The sequence below is a fragment of the Pleuronectes platessa genome, chromosome 10 (genome assembly GCF_947347685.1).
Source record: "Pleuronectes platessa chromosome 10, fPlePla1.1, whole genome shotgun sequence".
Classification (NCBI taxonomy): domain Eukaryota; kingdom Metazoa; phylum Chordata; class Actinopteri; order Pleuronectiformes; family Pleuronectidae; genus Pleuronectes; species Pleuronectes platessa.
The window spans coordinates 15,804,467-15,824,789 of record NC_070635.1 but is presented as its reverse complement, the minus strand read 5'-3'; the positions used below and the strand labels follow the sequence as shown (position 1 = coordinate 15,824,789).

At 41.9% G+C, this 20,323-nt stretch overlaps 1 protein-coding gene across 1 annotated transcript; it reads left to right on the top strand.

The window, feature by feature from the left end:
• The first annotated feature begins 646 nt into the window (after positions 1-646).
• LOC128449428 (tumor necrosis factor receptor superfamily member 11B) lies at positions 647-20,323 on the top strand. Its single transcript, XM_053432592.1, has 6 exons — positions 647-881; positions 10,340-10,567; positions 11,190-11,334; positions 16,203-16,418; positions 18,606-18,830; positions 18,923-20,323. Exons 1-6 carry the CDS (start codon positions 783-785, stop codon positions 19,315-19,317), a joined length of 1,308 nt encoding a protein of 435 aa, XP_053288567.1. The 5' UTR covers positions 647-782; the 3' UTR covers positions 19,318-20,323.

Genomic DNA, 20,323 nt, shown 5'->3' with positions numbered 1-20,323 from the left:
TCCTTTTGGAGCACAATGTGGAAGCTGTGAGTTTTGAAATGGACAACATTTTGCTCATTGATTCTGAGATCTCAGGGATAAATCATTTCTTCTCTTTACATGAACATTGAGACCAACGTTCCAGTTCCTTCAGGGTCTGTCCAGAGAAGCAGAACCCTTCTTATTAAATGACTGGCTGCTCCAAATAAACAGATGCCAATCACTGTATTTACACGCTGTCATAACATTTATGCTGGAACACTTTTCTTTATTCACACTTGTTAAAGCTGCTTTGAGTGTAACACGGACTGGTTGTCATATAAAAAACCACTGGTTTGGACTGTTGAATTAACAGATGGAAATAATTTCTTTAAGATTTTATTTTTTTTGCTTCACCACTGGATTATTCTGTTTTTGCACAACTTTATAGTGCCTCAGTGGTCAGAAATATTTCAAGAAATAGTTTTTGGCTCAAACATTATATTAAAGATTGAAGTTGGGCTCCTCCAACATGCCTCATATTCACAAGGGAGACTTTTAAGAAGCTCAAAGAAGTCAATGATCGATCTCACTTTTTGGATGATCTGTACTTGTGGATGTTTTGACTCCTCTCGTGTCCTGTGCGTAATGGCACAACCCCCGAGGATGCAACACGTTCAGGGTTGAATGGAGGGGGAGACAGAGGGAGGCAGACAGAAAGTGGGCTGTGGACTGGATCAGTGCGAGGTGGGTGGGCACAGACTCGCTCTCTCCCTCTCCCTCTCTCTCTCCCTCCCTCTGTACCGTATAAGTACAGATGTGTGATGGAGAGAGACCCCATCATACCGCAGTTCGCTTTTTACGTAGTGGAGGAGATGAGCGCTCGGATAGCGAGATCCAACCCGGCCATGAAACTGATCGTGGTGAGTATCTGCCGCTCGTCCGCATGGCTCGATCTGATCCGCTGGAGCACAGGGACACGTTTCATACTTTATATACAGAATTTGTTTCTTTCGGGGGAATCGGTGTGCGACGCACGTGAGCCAGCTGGGCTACCTAGTCCAGATGTTTTTATTTTGGAGGATGATGCGGAGAAATGAAACTTCTCGATACATCACGCGTCTGCGCAGGTAGTGTGGCGACGTTCATTTATCACAGGAGCCAACAGTCTGTCTGCAGTGCGGACTTTTTGCGCTTTGACGTGTTGGAGACAGGATTTATTGAACTCTATTTCTGATTTGGGGGAAAAAAGAAACGATCCTTCATAAGTCCAGATATGAATCATCATCTTATTGAGTTAAGTCTGTATCTGTTTTGTGTATGAGGCATCTAAAAAAAACTCTTAAATATTAGACTCTGCTTCCATGACACTTTTATTTCTGCTGTGAGGTGGCAGCAGGGGATGGAGGCAACATTCACCTTAACCCGGTTTCTTATTTAAAGCTGACATGATATATGATGCAAGTGGACAAAATAGCAGGAACACCGATCCAGATTTTTTGATAATATATCAGGACATCCTAATATTTATATTGAATGGTATGTTCATATCATGCAGCTAAGCTTGTGAAGGTGGATATTCAATTTATGCAGTGGCTGTTTTAGTGACTTAATGGAAATTCTATTTGTGTAGCTGTTGCATGGGATTTAAAAAACAATATAAGGTGTTTGTGTCCAGCTTCTGTTTGTTTATTCGACAAGTGATGGCAAATATCACAATACAAAACGTTTTAATGGAGCATTCAGTCTTCGGAAATGCTGAAGAGGTTGTTTGTTTTCGATGATGAATGGAGCTCATGCCCTTTTTTCATTCTCTGCTCTGAACTCTCCTCCACATGATGAAACAACAAACACAAGTTATATTAAAAATCAATGAATGGACGTTTGCTCGGGGTCACATTTCATCGCCTTTATATAGCACGATTGAAATGGATGAAACTTTACACTCTGCAAAGGGAGTCATGTGCCAGCAGGTGGTCTGTGCTCGTCTTTTTGTAGGTATGCCTCTGGGCTAAGAGCAGTTACTTCCTTTGGCTTGTTTTGCATGCTGTGCTGTGTTTCAGGTTTTGCGTATATGTTCATGTTCAGATATGTATCAGGGCACAAACAGATTGTGCGTGCGAGCTGCAAAACACTGCACCCACTATCTCGCCTTGTGGATTGCATGTGTGTTTGTGTGTGTGTGTGTGTATGTGTGTGTGTGTGTGTGTGTGTGTGTGTGTGTGGGACAGAGATCCTCTTTTGCACATGGTTGGTTAGTATAATGGGCGTCAAACATGTTGCTAGGCAGTCAAATACAAATGAGAGTGTGTACATGTACTTCCTTCCATCGTTCAACGTGCTAATATCCATATGGAGCGTTTCCTCCGCCTCGCTGTCGTCTGTGGACCTATAATAGGCAAATATTTTGTTGTTACAACTTTTTTCTGACGTAATGGTCTTCTGTTCATCCAGTTGGTCACACAGCCATTAGGCCGGGCAGAAGTATTTAGCCAAATATTGAGTCAGTCAGTCAACCACACAGTTTGGCTCGAGTTTTTCACATTTCGCCAATAGTTCAGTGTGTATCCCTCTGGATCCCTCATGCTTTGGTGCCCATTTCCCTGCTTGTCAAACCCCCGGTCTCACAGTCCATCTGTAAGGGATTCTGCGACAAAGGTGCAATCTGAAATGTTCTGTCCAGCAGACAAAGCACCTCACGCACCTGTGGGCTCTCTATGTAGCCCTGTGTGCTCCCAACACACGTTCTGTTTGGGTCCTTACACAAGTTTGATGCCAGTGGAACAGATATTCAAATTATTGTTGCCTGTCTTTTTATTTTTGTGTAGACATTTTTCATTTGTTTTGGTGGCCCACTATAGTAAGACTCCCGCTTGATTTACCAGCCAATCAGTGCATGTAACTCAGCCACAAATCCTAATTTGGCACATACTGTAGCAACCCCTCAACCACACACACGTGCACACACAAACACATGCACACACACACAGACACACACACAGACAGACACACAATGCATTATCTTTTATCTCGGTTGCCTTTATCTGTATACCCCTCCTCTCCGTTACTCTCTGTTGTAGCCGTTGGTATAAGTCGCCAACTTCCCTAAACCCAGCAACAGGTTCACACGCAGACAGGCTACTGGCCTCAGAGGTTTCTAGGCCAGAAGAGTCAGGCTGTGGAGAGGGGGGGGGGGGAAGTGAGGGTGAGACATAGGGAGGGGGGTGAAGCTGACTTGCGGAGGGTGTGTAAAGGTACAGGATCAACATGTTCAACAAACAAGTAGAGACGTTTATGCAGAAAGAAACGATTACCTCTGGAAGTAGCTGCCACACACACACAAACACACACACACACACACAGACAAACACACACACACACACACTTAACTTCCTCTTTTCTTTAACAGTGCTGATAGCAGAAGTGTGTGTGTGTGGGGGGGGGGGGGGGGCTTATGTGTGTGGCACCGTTGTGATGAACTCATTGATCCAGTGTGTGTGTGTGTGTGTGTGTGAGTCATAGTAAAAACAGTGTAACTGATGTGATGCAAATGTTTTGAAAGGTCATCTGCACACGAGGAGAGTTGGATTGGTTGGTGTTTGATATTTCGACAGATAGAGAATATGATTCATTAATCCTCATGTTTGAACATGTAAAGCATCGGGACAAATGCAGCTACTTTTTTTCATCCACGTGTTTTTGACTTATCAGTGCCGGTTACCATGTGCTATAAACAGCGGGGGAAGAGGTATTCAAATCCTTTACTTAGGGTAAAAGTATCTATACCACTCTGTAAAATACTCAACTTACAAAAGTGTACTTGAACTTAGATCCAGTGGTTTTCAGCCTCCTGCAGAACTTAAGATATTTCTGAAGGTTTTGGAGTATATTTGTGGAGTTGGAAAGATACAAGACAGGTTTTCCTGTGCAATATTATATTCATCTTTTCCAAATTTCTTAAATATTGGATCATTTCTCCATCTTCAGAATTAATAACTTATTTCAGCGAAACCATCTTATATGTTTAAATGGGAAATGTCTCTTTGGCCAAAAGCCCATATAGACACTAAATTGTTGTAAAGTGTCAAAAGCCCAAAACATCTGCCACCGTTGCTTTGATCTGAAAAAGTGCATCATATTTCATAACCTTTTATCTTTTAGAGCTTCAATATATCAGTCCAATATATGTACTGGTGTAATGTAATGTAATGTAGTGAAAATATTTCTGTCTGAAGGATTATTAGTACAATTTAACATAAAGTATATTTAAGTACTGACTCACTGGTTGTCCTTGACCTTGAGAACATGTGTATGTCTCTTGTTCTGCATTTGAGTCCCTGGTGTAAATCTTTCTGCTTTTAAATATGGACAACAAACAAACTATGATCATTTGCTTTTTTTCTTCAGAGATTATTCATTTGTTAATCATTTGGTTCATTAAATGCCAGGAAATAAAAAACACACAAAAGCTTAATTGGACACGTTCATATTGCCTTTTTTGTTTGACCAACATCCCAAAACACAAATATATAGAGTTTAATGTCTTTTAAAAAGAGTGAGAACGAGTGAATATCCCTTTTGAGAAGCTATTGACAGAGAGAACCTCATCATTTCGTCAATTAATCCACGTTTCTTTACAAATTGACAAATTCATTATCTATAGGAAAATAGAGTTAAAAAAAACGTTCTCTGCTAAAACTTTACGATTTTGAGTAGCACAGTCATCATAACGCTGGTTGCGTTACTGAACCAGTCAAAGATTTATTTTGTTGTCAGAGGTTTATGAAGAAAAGTGTGACGATAGATGTCTTATGATATAGCTGAGTATCATGTCCTTAAAGTTTCTCTGTCTCTGTTCGGGTGAAAAAAAGATTATATTGCTTATTCACTTGAACCACACACACACACACACACACACACAGACAAACACACACACACACACACACACACACAGACACACTCTCTCTCTTACACATGCACACACACACACACACACACACACACACACTAACACATGCACACACACGTCCAAGAGTTGGAATCCCCCCTCAGACCACCTGCGTTCTACAGTTAACTGAAGCCATGTGGCTGCTGGATAAGTTGGTGTCGTGTGGTTTGGTCCCTTTGTGCCACGGCTCTTCTCCTCATGCCATGAAGTTAAATCTGACCTCAAGCCAGCCAAAACTCTGATTCTCCCCCGTCTTTGAGTTTCACTGACCTCCGCGTCCACCGTAACCACGAGCCCCGGCTCTATCTGCTGGAAGTCAGTTAAACAATGTGGCTAATTTCTTCTGGATGTGATTCTTTTCCAAAGTTCCACTGCCGGCATGAGGGAAGAAGAAGACGTTTACTATTTCAAAATGTAAATGTGATTTACTGAATTACATTAACTTATTGTGTGTTCTTTTTTTGTTTTTACTTTCCCCCCCGAACTGTTAAACATCTGTATCATATTTTTCTATTTATACCTTTTACATTACATAGAAACTAAGCTAAATGTACTTGGCAAACATTGATATTATTAATTATCGAGCAGCCTGGCTTATGACTTTTGCACATTATTTAGTGCAAAGCTTCGGGTGTTGAACATTTGATTCCAGCCTAACACAGTGGCAACATACACAGACAAACACTCGTGCTTATATTCACACCTATACGAACAACTGAGAGCCTCAGAATAACATAACAACAATCGGCCTGTTGGAGTATCTGGGGGAAACCCACGCAGACACGGGGAGAGCATGCAAACTCCAGTCAGGCCATTACAGAACTGGAATTCAAACCAGGAACCTTCCCGCTGTGAGGCGACACAGCAAAGAGGAGACAGTGCTAACCTCTGCCTTACCGTGCTGGCACAACTCCTATTTATACTCTTTAATGAATTCAACAGATGCTACTCTTACAATCTCGAGTGGAAAACATGGTTCATCACTTCTTTGGGCTTCGTATGCCAGGTGTCTGCTGCTGCAGCCCATATGTTGTGCAGCGCTTACTACGCCTATGTCATCATTGCACATGGCTGACGATATTTTCACAACTGACAAACAGAAATCATCCCGAGTCTTTTATTTTAGGAAGTATTGCAGTAGAAACCATGTGTTGCTGCTCAAGGATAGACACACAAACACTTTGGACGGCGACATCTCAGTGACAGTAAACCGTAAACAGCAAGAAACAGACTGGATCTCCCTCGGTGTCTCGCGTGCTGTTGCCTGTTGTGGCGAGTGTGGACGCAGCGTGGCCCCTGTCACAGGCCTGGAACCCAAGGTCGTTTGTCTCCCGCAGAAGTTTAGCATCTGTGAATTAACACATGTTCTTTGTTAGAGGACTGGGAAGAAAACTGTCTTTGTCTAAAACAGCCCTCCTCAGATTGACCTGTTTTGAGCGAGCTAACCAGGCCGGTGGAGCCCGGCTAGCGTTAGCTCGCTCGTCCAAGGCCATGTAGCGAGACTCCCTACATGGGCATGGTGTGACTATGACGTTTATTTCGGTCGTAAGCCCATTCGACGCACTCTAGCGTATCGTTTCTGACATAGAGGAACCACAACAAATCGGGGGAGTTGTTTTTTTCCAGAGTTTTGGGGACGGTAGACATGCCAGATACCCAAATTAACATGTAGAAGCAATACAAAAGTGGAATTTTCATAATATGTCCCATTTAAGATTTACCAGCAGGGATTACATAAATTTACAAATATGAAGCGTTTTTATTTGAACCATTATTGAAAAGTGAGTGAGGCTGCTTTTCCCAACAAGCATATCACATCGCACTCCTCTTACCATTTTCATAGCAGCTGCTGTGCCTTGCTCAAGTGCGTCTCCCCAGTATAGTTGTTCAGGGAAGGTAAGGACTGTGTCGTTACCTTTCTCAATGCGTCCTCTCCTCCTCGCTGGCAGCGCTCCATGTCGGATGCGCTGCTCACCGAGCGTCGCTGTGATGATGCTGACGGTGTAATTAGGTCTGTCAGTGGCCCCTGTCTGCTGTGTAATTTGGGTTTCCAGCGGTCGTCCAAGATGTCGTCAGATGGCATCTTCTGAGGCGATGAGGAGGGTGAAGAGTTCAATATCTCTTCCAGCCGCTGATAGACGGACCTCGTCCCAATGAGTCAATTCTCGCAAAAGTTGACTTTTCTTCTTGTCTTCTGGAGCAGGGAGCTTCTGCGCCGGGTGGTCTGGGAAAACGACTTGATCCGATGACAAGTAAATTAAACACTTCCAGAGATTTTGTGACATATATTCTTAGATTTGAACTCTTGCTGGACTGGACCACCCCATGTCATCATTACCCAGTGTGGACTGAATATCAGACGCTAATCTTGTCCTGATTACAGTCGGATCATGTCTCGCAAGACGACACGTCTGTTGAACATCTTCCCGGAAACTCGGGGCAGAATGTAGAAGCTAATTGTTGCCAGACTACCGAGGTTTGCATGGGTGTGAGCTCACATGCTTCACCGGTGATGACCTCTATTTTTGTCTCTATTGCAGCAGTACGCTACATTTAGCAGCTTTGACGTTGCTGTTTGTTAATCACTCTTCTGTCTTTTCATACTCAATTAAAGTCGATTATGTAAGGGTGTGTCAAACCAGTGAGCCGTGTTTTTATCTATTTATCAATCTTTTTTAATGTTTCTGTGGTATTTTGCTTTTATTGAAAGAACAGAGCAAGCCTGAAATGGGGAGAGACACACAGACGTGCAGAGCAAAGGGCCAGACCGGGATCGAACCCGCGGTCACTGCAGGAAGAGTCAAGCGTCCATATGAAATGTTTTTTTAAGAGATGTTTACAGGCTCTCTGAGGGCCTTCAGGGTAATTAACACGTGTTCTTTGTTAGAGGACTGGGAAGAAAAACTGTCTTTGACCTGCGTGAACACAAAGTTGTCCCTCAGCTGGGTTTTAAAGGGGACATATTATGCCCATTTCACCACAAGTTGATATGGCTCCTTGGGGTCTTAATGAAATGTCTGTAACATATTTTGGTCGAAATACCACAAGGATCTAGCACAACTATGTGCTAGGATTTGAAAAACACTCCTGACCCAACCACTTCCACTTGTGCCCAGTTTCTTCGGCTTTGAAATCAGAGGATCCAGTTCCTAACTCATCCTGACTCGAAGTAAAGATCAGAGTCGCAGCAACAAGTGTAACTGAGCCCAGGTTTGCCAACAAAAAATGGGTCGATCCACTGTGCGCTCCGTCCTCCAGATGTCTTCGAATTGATTGGATGTGGTCTCACGGCTTAATAGTGTGTACATACGCTCCTTAATTTGAAGAGCTAGGCTATGATTGTGGGTTTGATTCCCGCTGGGGCCACCCATGCTACAAACAAACACACGCAGTCGGGGGAACTGCGCAGCGAGTCGCTGTGGATGAAAGCCACCGAATGCTGTGCTCAGAGGTCGATAGGCTTTGCCGGGAAAACCACCGCGCTCGCGAGGCCCGTTTGAAGCTTCGGTTTCTGTTATGGTGTGTGAAACCCATTCATCTATTTTTACCGTCTCTTTTTTTTCCTTCAATGACCAAAAGGAAACAGAAATAGAAGAATTCAAAGTAAACCAACACATTTTTGTCCTTATTTTTGTGTTAAACATAATTTTAGGCTGATAAATGAAATAAATTCACTTATTTCATTTAGGAATTTATGTCTTGCATTCAGGATGATAAGATCAATAGGGCAAATGGGGAGGAAGCACACACACACACACATACTAACACACAATCGTGTCTGTATTACTTCAGAAGACATCACATTGACTTACACAGATTTCCCGGAGACTAACTCTAACCTTAACCACAGCTAAGCCAAACCCTGAACCTAACCTTAACTTTTACTTTAACGCTAACTTTGAAACTTGCCTTCACCTTAAAACTTATCTTAATCATATGTGTAATGAGCGATATCTGGAACACACATACACACACACACACACACACACACAAACACACACACACAGAATTTGGATGAAAAGATTTCTTTGTCCAAATATTTTGTAATAGTGAGTAAAAGATACATGTGCATACGTGCACATCTACACACAGAGTGAAAACCGATTCTTCCTCTATTTCACTAACCCATACACACTTGCAGGGAAATGAGATGAGCCCAAACACAGGCATAGGCAGAGGCAGATCAATAGTGAGCGGCGGGTAAACTGTAGAGTTGAGTGGGTGAGTGTTTTGTATTCTGGTGGTGAATGGGGAAAGCCCAGTGACCTCCAGTAGTTCTCTTTATGAACAGCAGCCAGGAGCGGAGACCACAGAGCGCACAGAGTGGCACTGAGGAAGACGGCAATTGGACGTGAAGATGGATGTACACGCACACACACACACACACACACACAAAAACATACACACACACACAGACACACACACGCACATACACATACACACAGTCATTTCTGCATACGTGCCGGCCTGCACGGACTGACATGAATGTTCTGTAGTTGTTTGTTGTATGGATACATTACATTTTGAAGAAGCATACTGGAAAGCAGAAAACCACACACACAATGCAACGACACCCTATTGTTAGTGTGCCGGAGCCGTGAGGATGTGTCCCGGCCAATGGGAAAGTCCACCGAGCCGATGGCTGAGGGCCTTCAGGGTGGAAGGAGGCTGTTGTGTGACATCTGGTCGGCACGTGTCCTCTGACCAGCTGCATGGCTGCATGACAAACATGTGCACCAACTGATATCTTAAATTTTAGATTCACCCAAAGCGCTTCAGCTCCTGCTCCTGATGATACACCGGCCTGTTTTTTGAGGAAGTGGCTTCACATGTCCGTGTCAGAGATGTGCGTCCATATGAATGGGTTGCTTTTAGGTGGAGAGAGATATATGGGTGTGGTGTGTTCTTGCTCCGGGGCGTTAGTACTGTGCTGCAGACCGGCCTTGAATCACATCAGCTACACAGCGGCCTATCTACCAGAGCTGCTGACATGTGCAGGAGAGCTGAGGTCAGAGAACATGGGGCAGTGTGACACACGTTTCATTTTTAAGATTGCTGCAACATTAGAGTAATCATTGTGATATGAGGTCATGCAAACGGCTGATAATGCCTCCTGCAAATATTAAAGATTTAAAGGAGTACAGTCATCACTGTTTAAAAGGTCGGTCCTGTGCAGTTATGCTCCATAAAAATTGCTGCTGAATTTCTCCCAGGACTGTAAAGCACAGGAAATCACTTCAGCACCGCGTCTCCTGCAGGAACTTCAACGTTCAGCTCCGAACTTTCCCTCAACTCTCGCTTAGAGGAAGCTCTGAGTTGGCAAGTCCTCCGAAGATATAAAAATTCCCGGAGCCAAACTGGAGCTGTGCAAGAGATTTCTGTCACCGCTGTTAACTGGGTGCTGTGCTCTTCCCTCCTCTCTCTCTCTTTCAGCTCTTCACAGCTTCTCTTTCCTGGGCCTTCCAGCAACAGGAAGTTCTGCCTAAGTACCAGCACCGCGACCCGGTGACGTCCGAATTCCTCCTGTGCGACCAGTGTCCCCCCGGCACGGCCGTGAGGAGACACTGCACCGCCGACATGCCCACAGAGTGCCAACCCTGTCCCGAGAGGCACTTTGCTGAGAACTGGCACTGGGGGGATACGTGTCAATACTGCACCTCGGTACGTACCAGGCCAAAAATAGCATCTCTCTGGTTTCTCCTGAATAGACCCATGAGCTGCATTTTGCGGCGCAAGTAGTGTGACCTACTGTTTTTGTGTATCTACACCCATTTGAGTGAATCGACCAAAGATGACCTTGCTGCACATCATGGTCAGGAACTCCTTTGTGGTTTTTCTCGTGCCTTTTCCTTAGATGCTGTTTGTTTACATTTTGTTATTGTGCATCTGTTATTTTTTGGGAAACCAGTGTTTCCACTTCAATTGAAGTTTCTAAAAGTAGCATCTGCATGTGCTCATTGTGGTCCACATTGTGATCTCGCCACAGAGAACAAATGACTTCCTCTTTGCCGCTGGATGAATTATGCAACATGTCCACTGGTCGGCTCTATTCTCTGAATTGTTTTGAGCTCCTCAAGCTTACTTTTATATTCCTGCTCAGGCTCTGGACCTTTACATGATTTTTCTTGTGATGCAGCACCATAATTCCCACGAGTATTTAATATTTCATTGCTGTACTTATACGTATATATATATATATTTCTTTATTTATGTGTAAAAGTAACTGCAGGTGTCTGTGTGAAAACGCCTGTAGTGTGTGACCTTGTGTGTCTGTTGTGTTCAGGTGTGTAAGGAGAGGCAGCTCGTGAGGCAGCAGTGCAACAGCACCCATGACCAGATGTGTTCGTGTGCCCCAGGTTTCCACCTAGTGGTGGAGTTCTGCATCACACACAGTACCTGTCCACCTGGCTACGGAGTGACAGCTTTAGGTGAGAACTTCCTTGATAATGACATGACAGTAATAAACGTTATACATACTAATAAATATATACATAAACATATTACAAAGTGATTTAGATATAAAAAAAATTGAAATTCAATAGAAGACAGCATTAGACAAACACTAGAGCACCAATACGAAACAGGATGATTGAAACATAAACATTAACAAATAAGATCAGAGCTAGAGTAAATGTAAGTATGAATAATGAGTTGAAGGGGAATCCTGAAAAGGAAACAAATAAAAATGTGTCTTTACGAGAGATTTTACATGATTTTGCCAGACGGCTCTCATCAGGGAGAGGGTTTACTTAGACGATTATTAGGTAAGGTCACTTTTCTTGGCAAATTTGATTAAAAAGGATTAGGCAACCAGTTATTTTGTAGGTTTTCTGTCTATCCAGTCCTGAGAATACATTTTTTGAAAAAGAAGCAATAACAGTAAACATCTGTAGTACACCAGGGATAATAAGGAGTTATTTCAGCGTACAACCTGAGAGAGGTTGTAAATGTGAGAAAGTATATATGTAGCTTATTGCCATATATATAGCTCACAGGTATCTGTGAGTATTTATTAGTGTTGTACCCACGTATGCACATTCAAGTTCAGTATGTACTCTATTGAATTTCAGTATTTTTTATAAAAATCTCCTCCACTTTACTTGTCCACAAGCCATTTAAATTCCTGACACATCTGTGAGGATCTTTCCAAAATAAAACAAACATTAGTTATTGATCACACTTTCATAATACGCTGTCCTGACCCTTGTATCACCTCATTTGTTCCCGTTTTTCTTTATCTGTCTCTCACACACACAAACACACACACACAAACACAATTTGTATAGCAGATAATTGTTATCGTGGATACACGTGAAAAAGATAAGCAATGGGAACTTCGGTCTGAATGTTAATACTCACACGCATGTTTCGTTGCTGCATTACCACACCTGACCTGCACCTTGAGTGGCAGTATTGCATAACACATGCGTGACAAATACTCAGTGTATCCTTTACATGCTCTAGTTCCAGAGAAGTACTTTGGGTTTGCAGTAGTAATGTTATACATTTAGTTATAGCTTAAATACATGTTTCTGGGTTTTGTGATTTCCAAATGATGAGGGATGCAACTCATCATTTCATTTTCGATTTATGATTTAGAGACCTGGTTTAAAATAATATGATATATAAATTTAATATTAGTACACTTTGACAAAACATTTTTTTTTCAGAAAGTAATAAATCATGTGAAGATATTGAAAAAATTTAGCTCAGTTTCCTTTCTGTCAGCAAGAATATCAGCTGGTGGCAGTGATGGTCTTAAACTGCTGTAGGCTATGAAATAAGTAAGGTTGGGCAATAAAACAATATCAATTATTATGATTTTAATTTGTTATTGTCATTTGATCATTTATTATCAATATGACTTTTATCAATAGCAGTACAACTGAGATTCAATATATAGCAATATACTGCTTATGCAATGTGCAAACTTATGTATTGTGTAGAGATAAGGTTACAACACAATTAATCTATTTCAGATTTGCAGAATGTTTTGCTGTTTGTCTCTGCTCATAAAGAAAAGGCAAAAATCTGCCTTTAAACTTATAATAATAATAATAATAATAATTACATTTATCATGACAATCATTAATTTCTTGATATACTTTTTCATACATCGCTCAGCCCAAGTACTAAGTTAAAAGTTTCATCAATTAAAAGGGAAGACTCTGTTAAATCATACCAGCGATGGCACGCACTGCAAAGTGCTACGTCACTTGTTCCTCTGCAAGAACATAAAGGATTTACAACTTTATGAAAGAGGAAACTAAGTATAAAGCATCCAGCCACGAAATGGGTATTTAAGAGGAAATGATTCTATTAATGGTTTACCGTGACGGAGATCAGCACCTGAGAATGACGTGTCAGTCCGTTATGGTGAAATAAAAATAATTCAATTATCAATATAATGGAGGCAATTTTGACCCTGTTGCCGACTGCTGCTGAGAAACGGCTGAGAATCCTGCCCATTATTTAGACAGCTTCTTTCTGAACACCTGTGATCAGTTTACCAAAATAATCTCAGGTCCTAAACCAACGACCTTCATCTTAGATCCCATTCCTACAAAATTACTTATACTTATACATATAGAACGTATCACACATCACAACTCAATTGGAAGTGCACTCCCCTGATCCACCTACAATCCACACATCAGGTGTGAAGCCGCTTCTTGAGAGATGCGTTTCACACACAGACGGGCAGGTTTGTGGAAGTGTAGGTGGCTGTATGGGAAATGATTTGTTTCTCTCCAAGGAGTGAGATAATTTTGATCTTGCCAGACTAGAATGTGTGAGTAATGTTTGGTCAGTGGTTGCATGTTATTCTGAAATCACAGGTTCTCTTATTGTGGCGTCAACATCAGCGTTTCCCCCTCACGATCCGGCAAGAAATGCTGTCTGAGCTAATTATAAAGGTCGGCACGGTCGAGGGTGACATTATCGTGGTGGATCTGGGACCTGATATTCCAGGCAGATTCTTTCCTCTGGTGCGTCACCCGTGACTGTGGGCAACATAAACACAGGCCGGCGCTTAACTTCAACATTTCAGCGAAACAGAATCTGATATTTCGACTGGAACCACAGCACAAACTGGCGCTGCACTTTGTCATGACTTCATCTCGGACCTGAGAACCTGAATCCAGCCGCTATGCATCGATGAAACAACAATTTCCATCGACGCTGGTGGTTATCATCATCGGACCCCTGCGCCGCAGACACCAGTCAAAGATGACATAGCTTTTTCCACTACATAGTTCCATTTGACTTGAAGGCCTAATGTAACTCTGCAGACATGATTCGGCAGTTCAGGGGATTCCCCTCTGTAAGACTTGTTATGTAATGGCTTGTGGTTTAAGACCTTTAAACCGCCGGATGATAGAAAAGTCACGGTTCAGTCTTCTAACAGCACAAATCTGTTTTATGACTCTGCTCCTTGATTTCCCGATGCGGCTGTTTTTAAGTCTTCATTCTTTCTCTGCAAGGTTTTATGCCCTTCTATGGTTTTTGGAAACTGGTAGAAGCAACTAGAACAGAACATAGTATATAAGAGAGAACCAACCAATCAAATGATAATTATCAATTAATCTTATGTTTTCCTTTTTTATCTAAATTGTTCTAAAATAGTACAAGCGCCCCAAATTGTTTCCCTAAACTAAAGCACAGTTTACTGTCGTTAAATAGCTTGTTTTGCATCACTTATTTAAATGATATCTAGAGCTGTTTCTTCAGACAGTAAAGCGCTAACACGCTGATTTTGCTGTGACAGAGGAAAATCTCAGAAGAAAAACGCGATGCTGGCTTATGAAACCATACTGAAGATACGCTGACACGTTCTCAAACCGTACCTCCTCTGTCAGCAGTGGCCCCCAGAAACATTATCACTTCGCAAATCAGCATAAGGTTTTTGCCTCGTAATGCTAAATGCTGAAGTGTTTTCAGAGAAAGAACATATTGTGCCGTGATAGCGGGAAACTCACAAAAGGTTAAATCTGATATGAGTGGCTCATCCTCCCACAGCGCTTTCATTTCAGCACGTCAGAGATTAAAATCAAAAAAGAGGATGTGAGCCGCTACCTGGGTTATCATGAAAATGTACAGGTCATACACCATTTACGTTCATCATGGTAATGGTAAATGGGTTAAAATGCTTTAAGATACTGAGTTGAATAAATATTTGCCTGTAGGTCACATTATTATATAAGTAGGGACACAAAGAACTAATAATAATTTATGTATAATGAGAAATTTCACAGTAAATTCTTAGTTTTTTCAGGTGTAACTTTTGAATTATATAATGACTTCATTGTATGTGAATAAAATACATTTATGTCTCAGCACGTCGGTTTAAGCAGGTTAATGTTTTGTTCTTGTTGGGATTATTACTTTAGAGTGTTTTTTTCCCGGATGATTAACTTTTGGTATCGAGAGGTCAAAGGTCATTGTAAAAAATATATGTATGGTCAGAGAAACACATTTTCCAAGATAAATCCAAAAATTATAGAGACAATCTTATATTGATAAGAAAATGTTTCACGGTCATATGTTGTCATATGATAAGTGACGTCATGAAGCAGTCACTTGAATGAAATAGCCTTATTACAATATAAAAAGTTAGCATTGCCTTACTGGGATATATGCAGCGTGCACAGGGTGTGCAATGCTTTTCACTCAAGATGAAAAGAGTTTTCTTCTCAATTCACTTTAGATATTTGGACATTGTATTTTCAATTTAGTACATAAACATTTGGATGAATTCGAAATGTATTATTTTTGATTGCACAAAACATCCGAGCTGAAGACCTTACAGTAGTTTCACTTGTGTTTTACTGAATATTTGAAAGCATACATTAACAAACCTCAAAAAAGACAATTGGGGGGTTTTGATGATTTTCCTGTCAGTCAATCTGTAAGAGAACAATGTGGTGTGTCATCATAGTAGTAGTTCTCAAGCGCTGTGGTTTGCAAGCAAGATAAAATGAAAGAGCTGTTGTAGTAAGTGAGACCAGTGTGAGTCATTATCAGAGTCCCACAGTCATCTGTCATTGTGATGGGTTGTCACATGACGCTGTGTTTGACGTTCCTGGAACCACTTTGTCCTTTGAGACGAGCTGAACGTGCATATCGTGTTCACACTGGAAAATGCTGAGATTTCACATGAGGAGAAGTGTGATGAGAAATCTGTATGATTGAACTTCTAATCATAAATGATACCTGTGATTTTAAGCTGTATAAATCCATTTACAGCCGTGTTCTCATTCATATAATCAATACACCACCCTGTGTGTTTCTCCTGCAGGTACACCAGTGAGCGACACCGTGTGTGAGCCCTGTCCGCCTGGTCATTTCTCCGCCGGCAGCTCGGCCACTGAGACGTGTCAGCGCCACAGAAACTGCTCGGAGTTGGGCCTGAAGACGCTGAGGTGGGGCACGTCCACTTCAGACAGCCTCTGCGGCAGCCAGGACAAGGCGGCAACACTGGAGTGCTCCCAGCATCACACTCTGTGCCACACTGGTGAGAACACTGTCTTCAACTAGCTAAAGTAGGGCTCAATGTCTAATCGTCAGCATGTGGAGGGTTTTAGGGACAAAAAGCAGGCTGGAGATCATTTGTACAGTACACACACACACACACACACACACACACACACATGATAATGATTTTGAGCAAACCTCAATTGTCAACAGCTTAGAATCCGTCAGAGCTGAATTATTTTCGACGTGTGGTCATTTCATTCCTGAAGGCAGGGGATTTCCTCGGTCAGGTCTGTTGTCCAAATTCCATGCTTTGCCAAATTCTTGCGTGCCTGTAAAACCAAGACAAGAGGAGGAAGAAGTTCCAGAGTAAAAGAGTTGAACAGGGTGTTTACGGCAATCCTGTCATAGTGACCCAGGATGGATCCATTACTCCTTTAGCTGTCACATCCTCGGAGCGCAGTAACAGAGGAAACTGAGTCAAGCAGAAACGAGAGAACAGGCGGGATGGTTACTTTCAGTTGCTCAGACCTTAACTATGACAGATGCTGACAATTCATTTGAGAGAAGCTTCAGATACGAAACTGAATATTTCTGGAAACCAGAGTCACTGAAGACACACACACACACACACACACACACACACACACACACTGTGTAGCTGAGGGTGATGCTCTCCTCAAACATCCATTCACAAATTGCCTTCCTGTGGACGACACAACCGCAGATAGTTTGTGGTAAATCCTGGAAGCGTTTAGTAGAAATGTTAAATTGAAAGCAGTTGGGATTCCCAAAGTTGCTGCGTGTTTCATAGCAACCACCAGGATGTCAGTGTCAATTATAAACCGAGCTGCACGTACAACATCCAGACACGAGAGGAACAAGAGATAATATCCTCTTCACATTAAACTCAATGACTCTACACCGACATCGGTTTCCTGATGTCCATCATGTTCTGCAAGTCAGTTCAGCTGTGATTTCATCGCCTACAGCTCTCGTTGTCCTGGGTTTGTAACCGGTGTCAGGTTGACGAGCTGTAATGTATGAGAGTTAAAAATGATGGAAAAATTGAGATTTTGAGAATAAAGTTGTGATATTACAAAAAAGGTCATAAACTTGTTGGGAAAAAGTTATAATTTCCGATAAGGTGTTGTCAAATAGGAATATTGAAATTGGGAAGTTATGCCAAAAAATGTATGGTTATTTCCTGAAAAAAAATGTCATACTATGATGACTTTTTTTGTTAAATTTCTACTTTATTCTCCTTATATTACAGCTTTCTTGTCAATTACTTTATTCTTGTAATATTACGACTTTATCACACAATTTTACAACATTATCTCAAAATCTCATAATCCGTCTTCATTGGGCTCTAATAGTTTGTTGCAGTAATCAGAGCAGGTGGAGGTTTCCCCGACTTCAAGTGAGGAAAACACTGTTAAAGAAAATCTTCACAAAAACCGGCTCAGCAGATCTTCGCTTGCAGAAATGTAGGACACGTTATGATGAAATAGGAATGATTTGGTGGAACTCAGCGGGAAAGTGGGAACCCTTAGTTTGAGGTGCACTGGTCGTCTCGTTGCAGAGAAACACAGGCACACTCAGTTTGGTTCGGTTTGTCAATAGCGGTTCTGTGCTGTCGATGGGGAAGAGAAAGAGAGGAAATCATTTTCTCTGATGTGGTCACATTCCGAGGCAACACTAATAAACACTCACGCAGACGTGTAAAAACAAATCCAGTCATAAAACATCAACTGTGTGGAGAAGAAAAACCGAGTGATGAACGCTGGATTAAACATTCAATGTTTGGGAAGTTGAACTGACTCATTCTGACAGTTACGCAAATTAACACACTATTTAAGTAATATCTATTTAAGGTTTGTCACCCTAAGCTAAAGGTCAACAAGGTCAAATAAGACATCTGCAGCAAAACCCCTGTGCTGACTTCCAAAAAATGGTGTTGCTTAAGAATTTATGCATGGAATATCGTCATTATCATACTGTCATACTATGTTGAGGCGGCTGTGGCTCAGTAGGTAGAGAGAATAGACGTCCACCAACCAGAGGGGTTGTTGGTTTGTTCCCCTTCTCCTCCAGTCTGTGTTGGGCAAGAGACCGTTACCCGAATGGCCCCTGACAGTTGTGCCGACAGTGTATGATGTGATACCATAAAAATCTAAAAATGGTTTTAAAGCCCACTCTTCCTGTCTCGTTCACTTTATTCTAGATGTGACTCTGTGTGAAGAGGCGGTGTTCCAGTCTCTCGCCTCGCTGCAGCTGTCCTCGGTGCCCCTGGAGCGGCTGTTGGAGAGTCTCCCGGGCCGGAGGGTGGAGCGTAAGAGCCTGGAGAGGCTGAAGAAGGCCTGCTCCCCTCACCAGCAGGTCCTCCACCTGCTGCGACTGTGGAGGGAGCAGAACAAGGACCAGGACAAGCTGTACGGCATCATACGAGGTACAATATAAATCAACACACTATTTTAGTTTGACCCAAGTCTTATTTAAGTCCTGCAATTGTGTATTCATGTTTGTATCCTGTCCCTCCAGGTGTGAACCACTGTGAGAGGAAGGTCTCTCGCTGCAACAGCCTGAAGAACCTGACCCTGGACGACCTCCTGCAGGTCACCAACAGCCTGCCGGGGGTGAGGGTTCAGCAGGAGGACGTCCAGGCTGTGGTCTCGACCTGCCGGCCCAGGCAGTACATCCTGCAGCTTCTTCACCTCTGGAAGACGGCGAACTACGACCTGGATCTAGCCAAAGGCCTGTCTCACAGTCTGAGGGTGCTGCGCAGCCAGGTGACGCCGCGCTACCTGCTGAAGGGCCTGAAGAAGATCAGCCGCATCATAGGAACCACCTCAGCGCACAAGTTGTATGAGAAGATGTTTGTCAGTATGCTGCAGGACGAGTTGTGTTTAAAGGGCCATAAGCCTTTAAATGAATAAGGAAGCAGGTACAAACAGGAATATATGCAGAACACACACACACACACACACACACACACACACACACACACACACACACACACACACACACACACACTCACTGAACCTGGGGCATAAAGGTATGTGAAAGAGTAACAGCCATGGGTCACATGATAATTTCAGGTCTTCAAGATATCACCAAATGATATCAAGCTATACACAGAGTGCCAAGAGGTATTTCGTCAAAAAAGAAAAGTGGAAAGATAAACTCTTCTTCCTGTCACTGGTGTTCTATGAAATTATTATTGATTATATGAGGTGACACATGATAATAAAAACTACAGTAAAAAGTAAAAACTTCTATCTATATAAAGTATCCGTCTGCAGTTATAAATTGAATTAGAATTGATATAATATAGAAAACCTATTTGACATCTGTGTACTCAAGGCAGACTAAATCAAAAAGTAAAAAAAAAGAAAAACTCCTGGAAACCTTTTGACCAGAGTCTGTGAAAAAAAAGAAACTATTTAAGATGTAAATAGCAAACTGTTTTATGGAAGATGGGCTGTTTTTATTATTGTTGCTTTCTCGCTGTTTGAGAGGAAGGATTTGGTTTCATAATGAAATACATGTAATTTTCTACAGTTTCGCTTTGTTTGTTTGTTGGTGTGTTCTGGACTGCTGGCAAGTAAAGCTCGTCTGAATTTTTTATTTTTAAATTGTCAGCTTTATGAATGTACAAAGGAGTGCAATTGTTTTCTATTTAAAAAAAAATGTAGTTTCTGAACATGTAAAAGCTTGTTTTTTTATTACTTCATCAGAAATACTGGATTCCAAATGCTGCAAGTTCCTGAAGTGATATTTGTTTTATATTTTGTTTTATCACTTTTATATTGTTAATTGTATGATCTTTATTGTATATATGCTTGACTGGTTCTCTTTAAGCTCGTGTAACTTGTGAACACTAATGTCAAATGATCTGATTAAAATCAGTTTGTAAAAAAATACATATAATATTGTCTCTGA

Excerpts from the sequence above, each read along its gene's own strand:
- LOC128449428 (XM_053432592.1), top strand. The coding sequence starts at position 783 with ATGGAGAGAGACCCCATCATACCGCAGTTCGCTTTTTACGTAGTGGAG. Across the intron at positions 10,568-11,189 it reads CGTGTCAATACTGCACCTCG|GTGTGTAAGGAGAGGCAGCT; the intron begins GTACGTACCAGG and ends TGTTGTGTTCAG. Across the intron at positions 18,831-18,922 it reads GCTGTACGGCATCATACGAG|GTGTGAACCACTGTGAGAGG; the intron begins GTACAATATAAA and ends CTGTCCCTCCAG.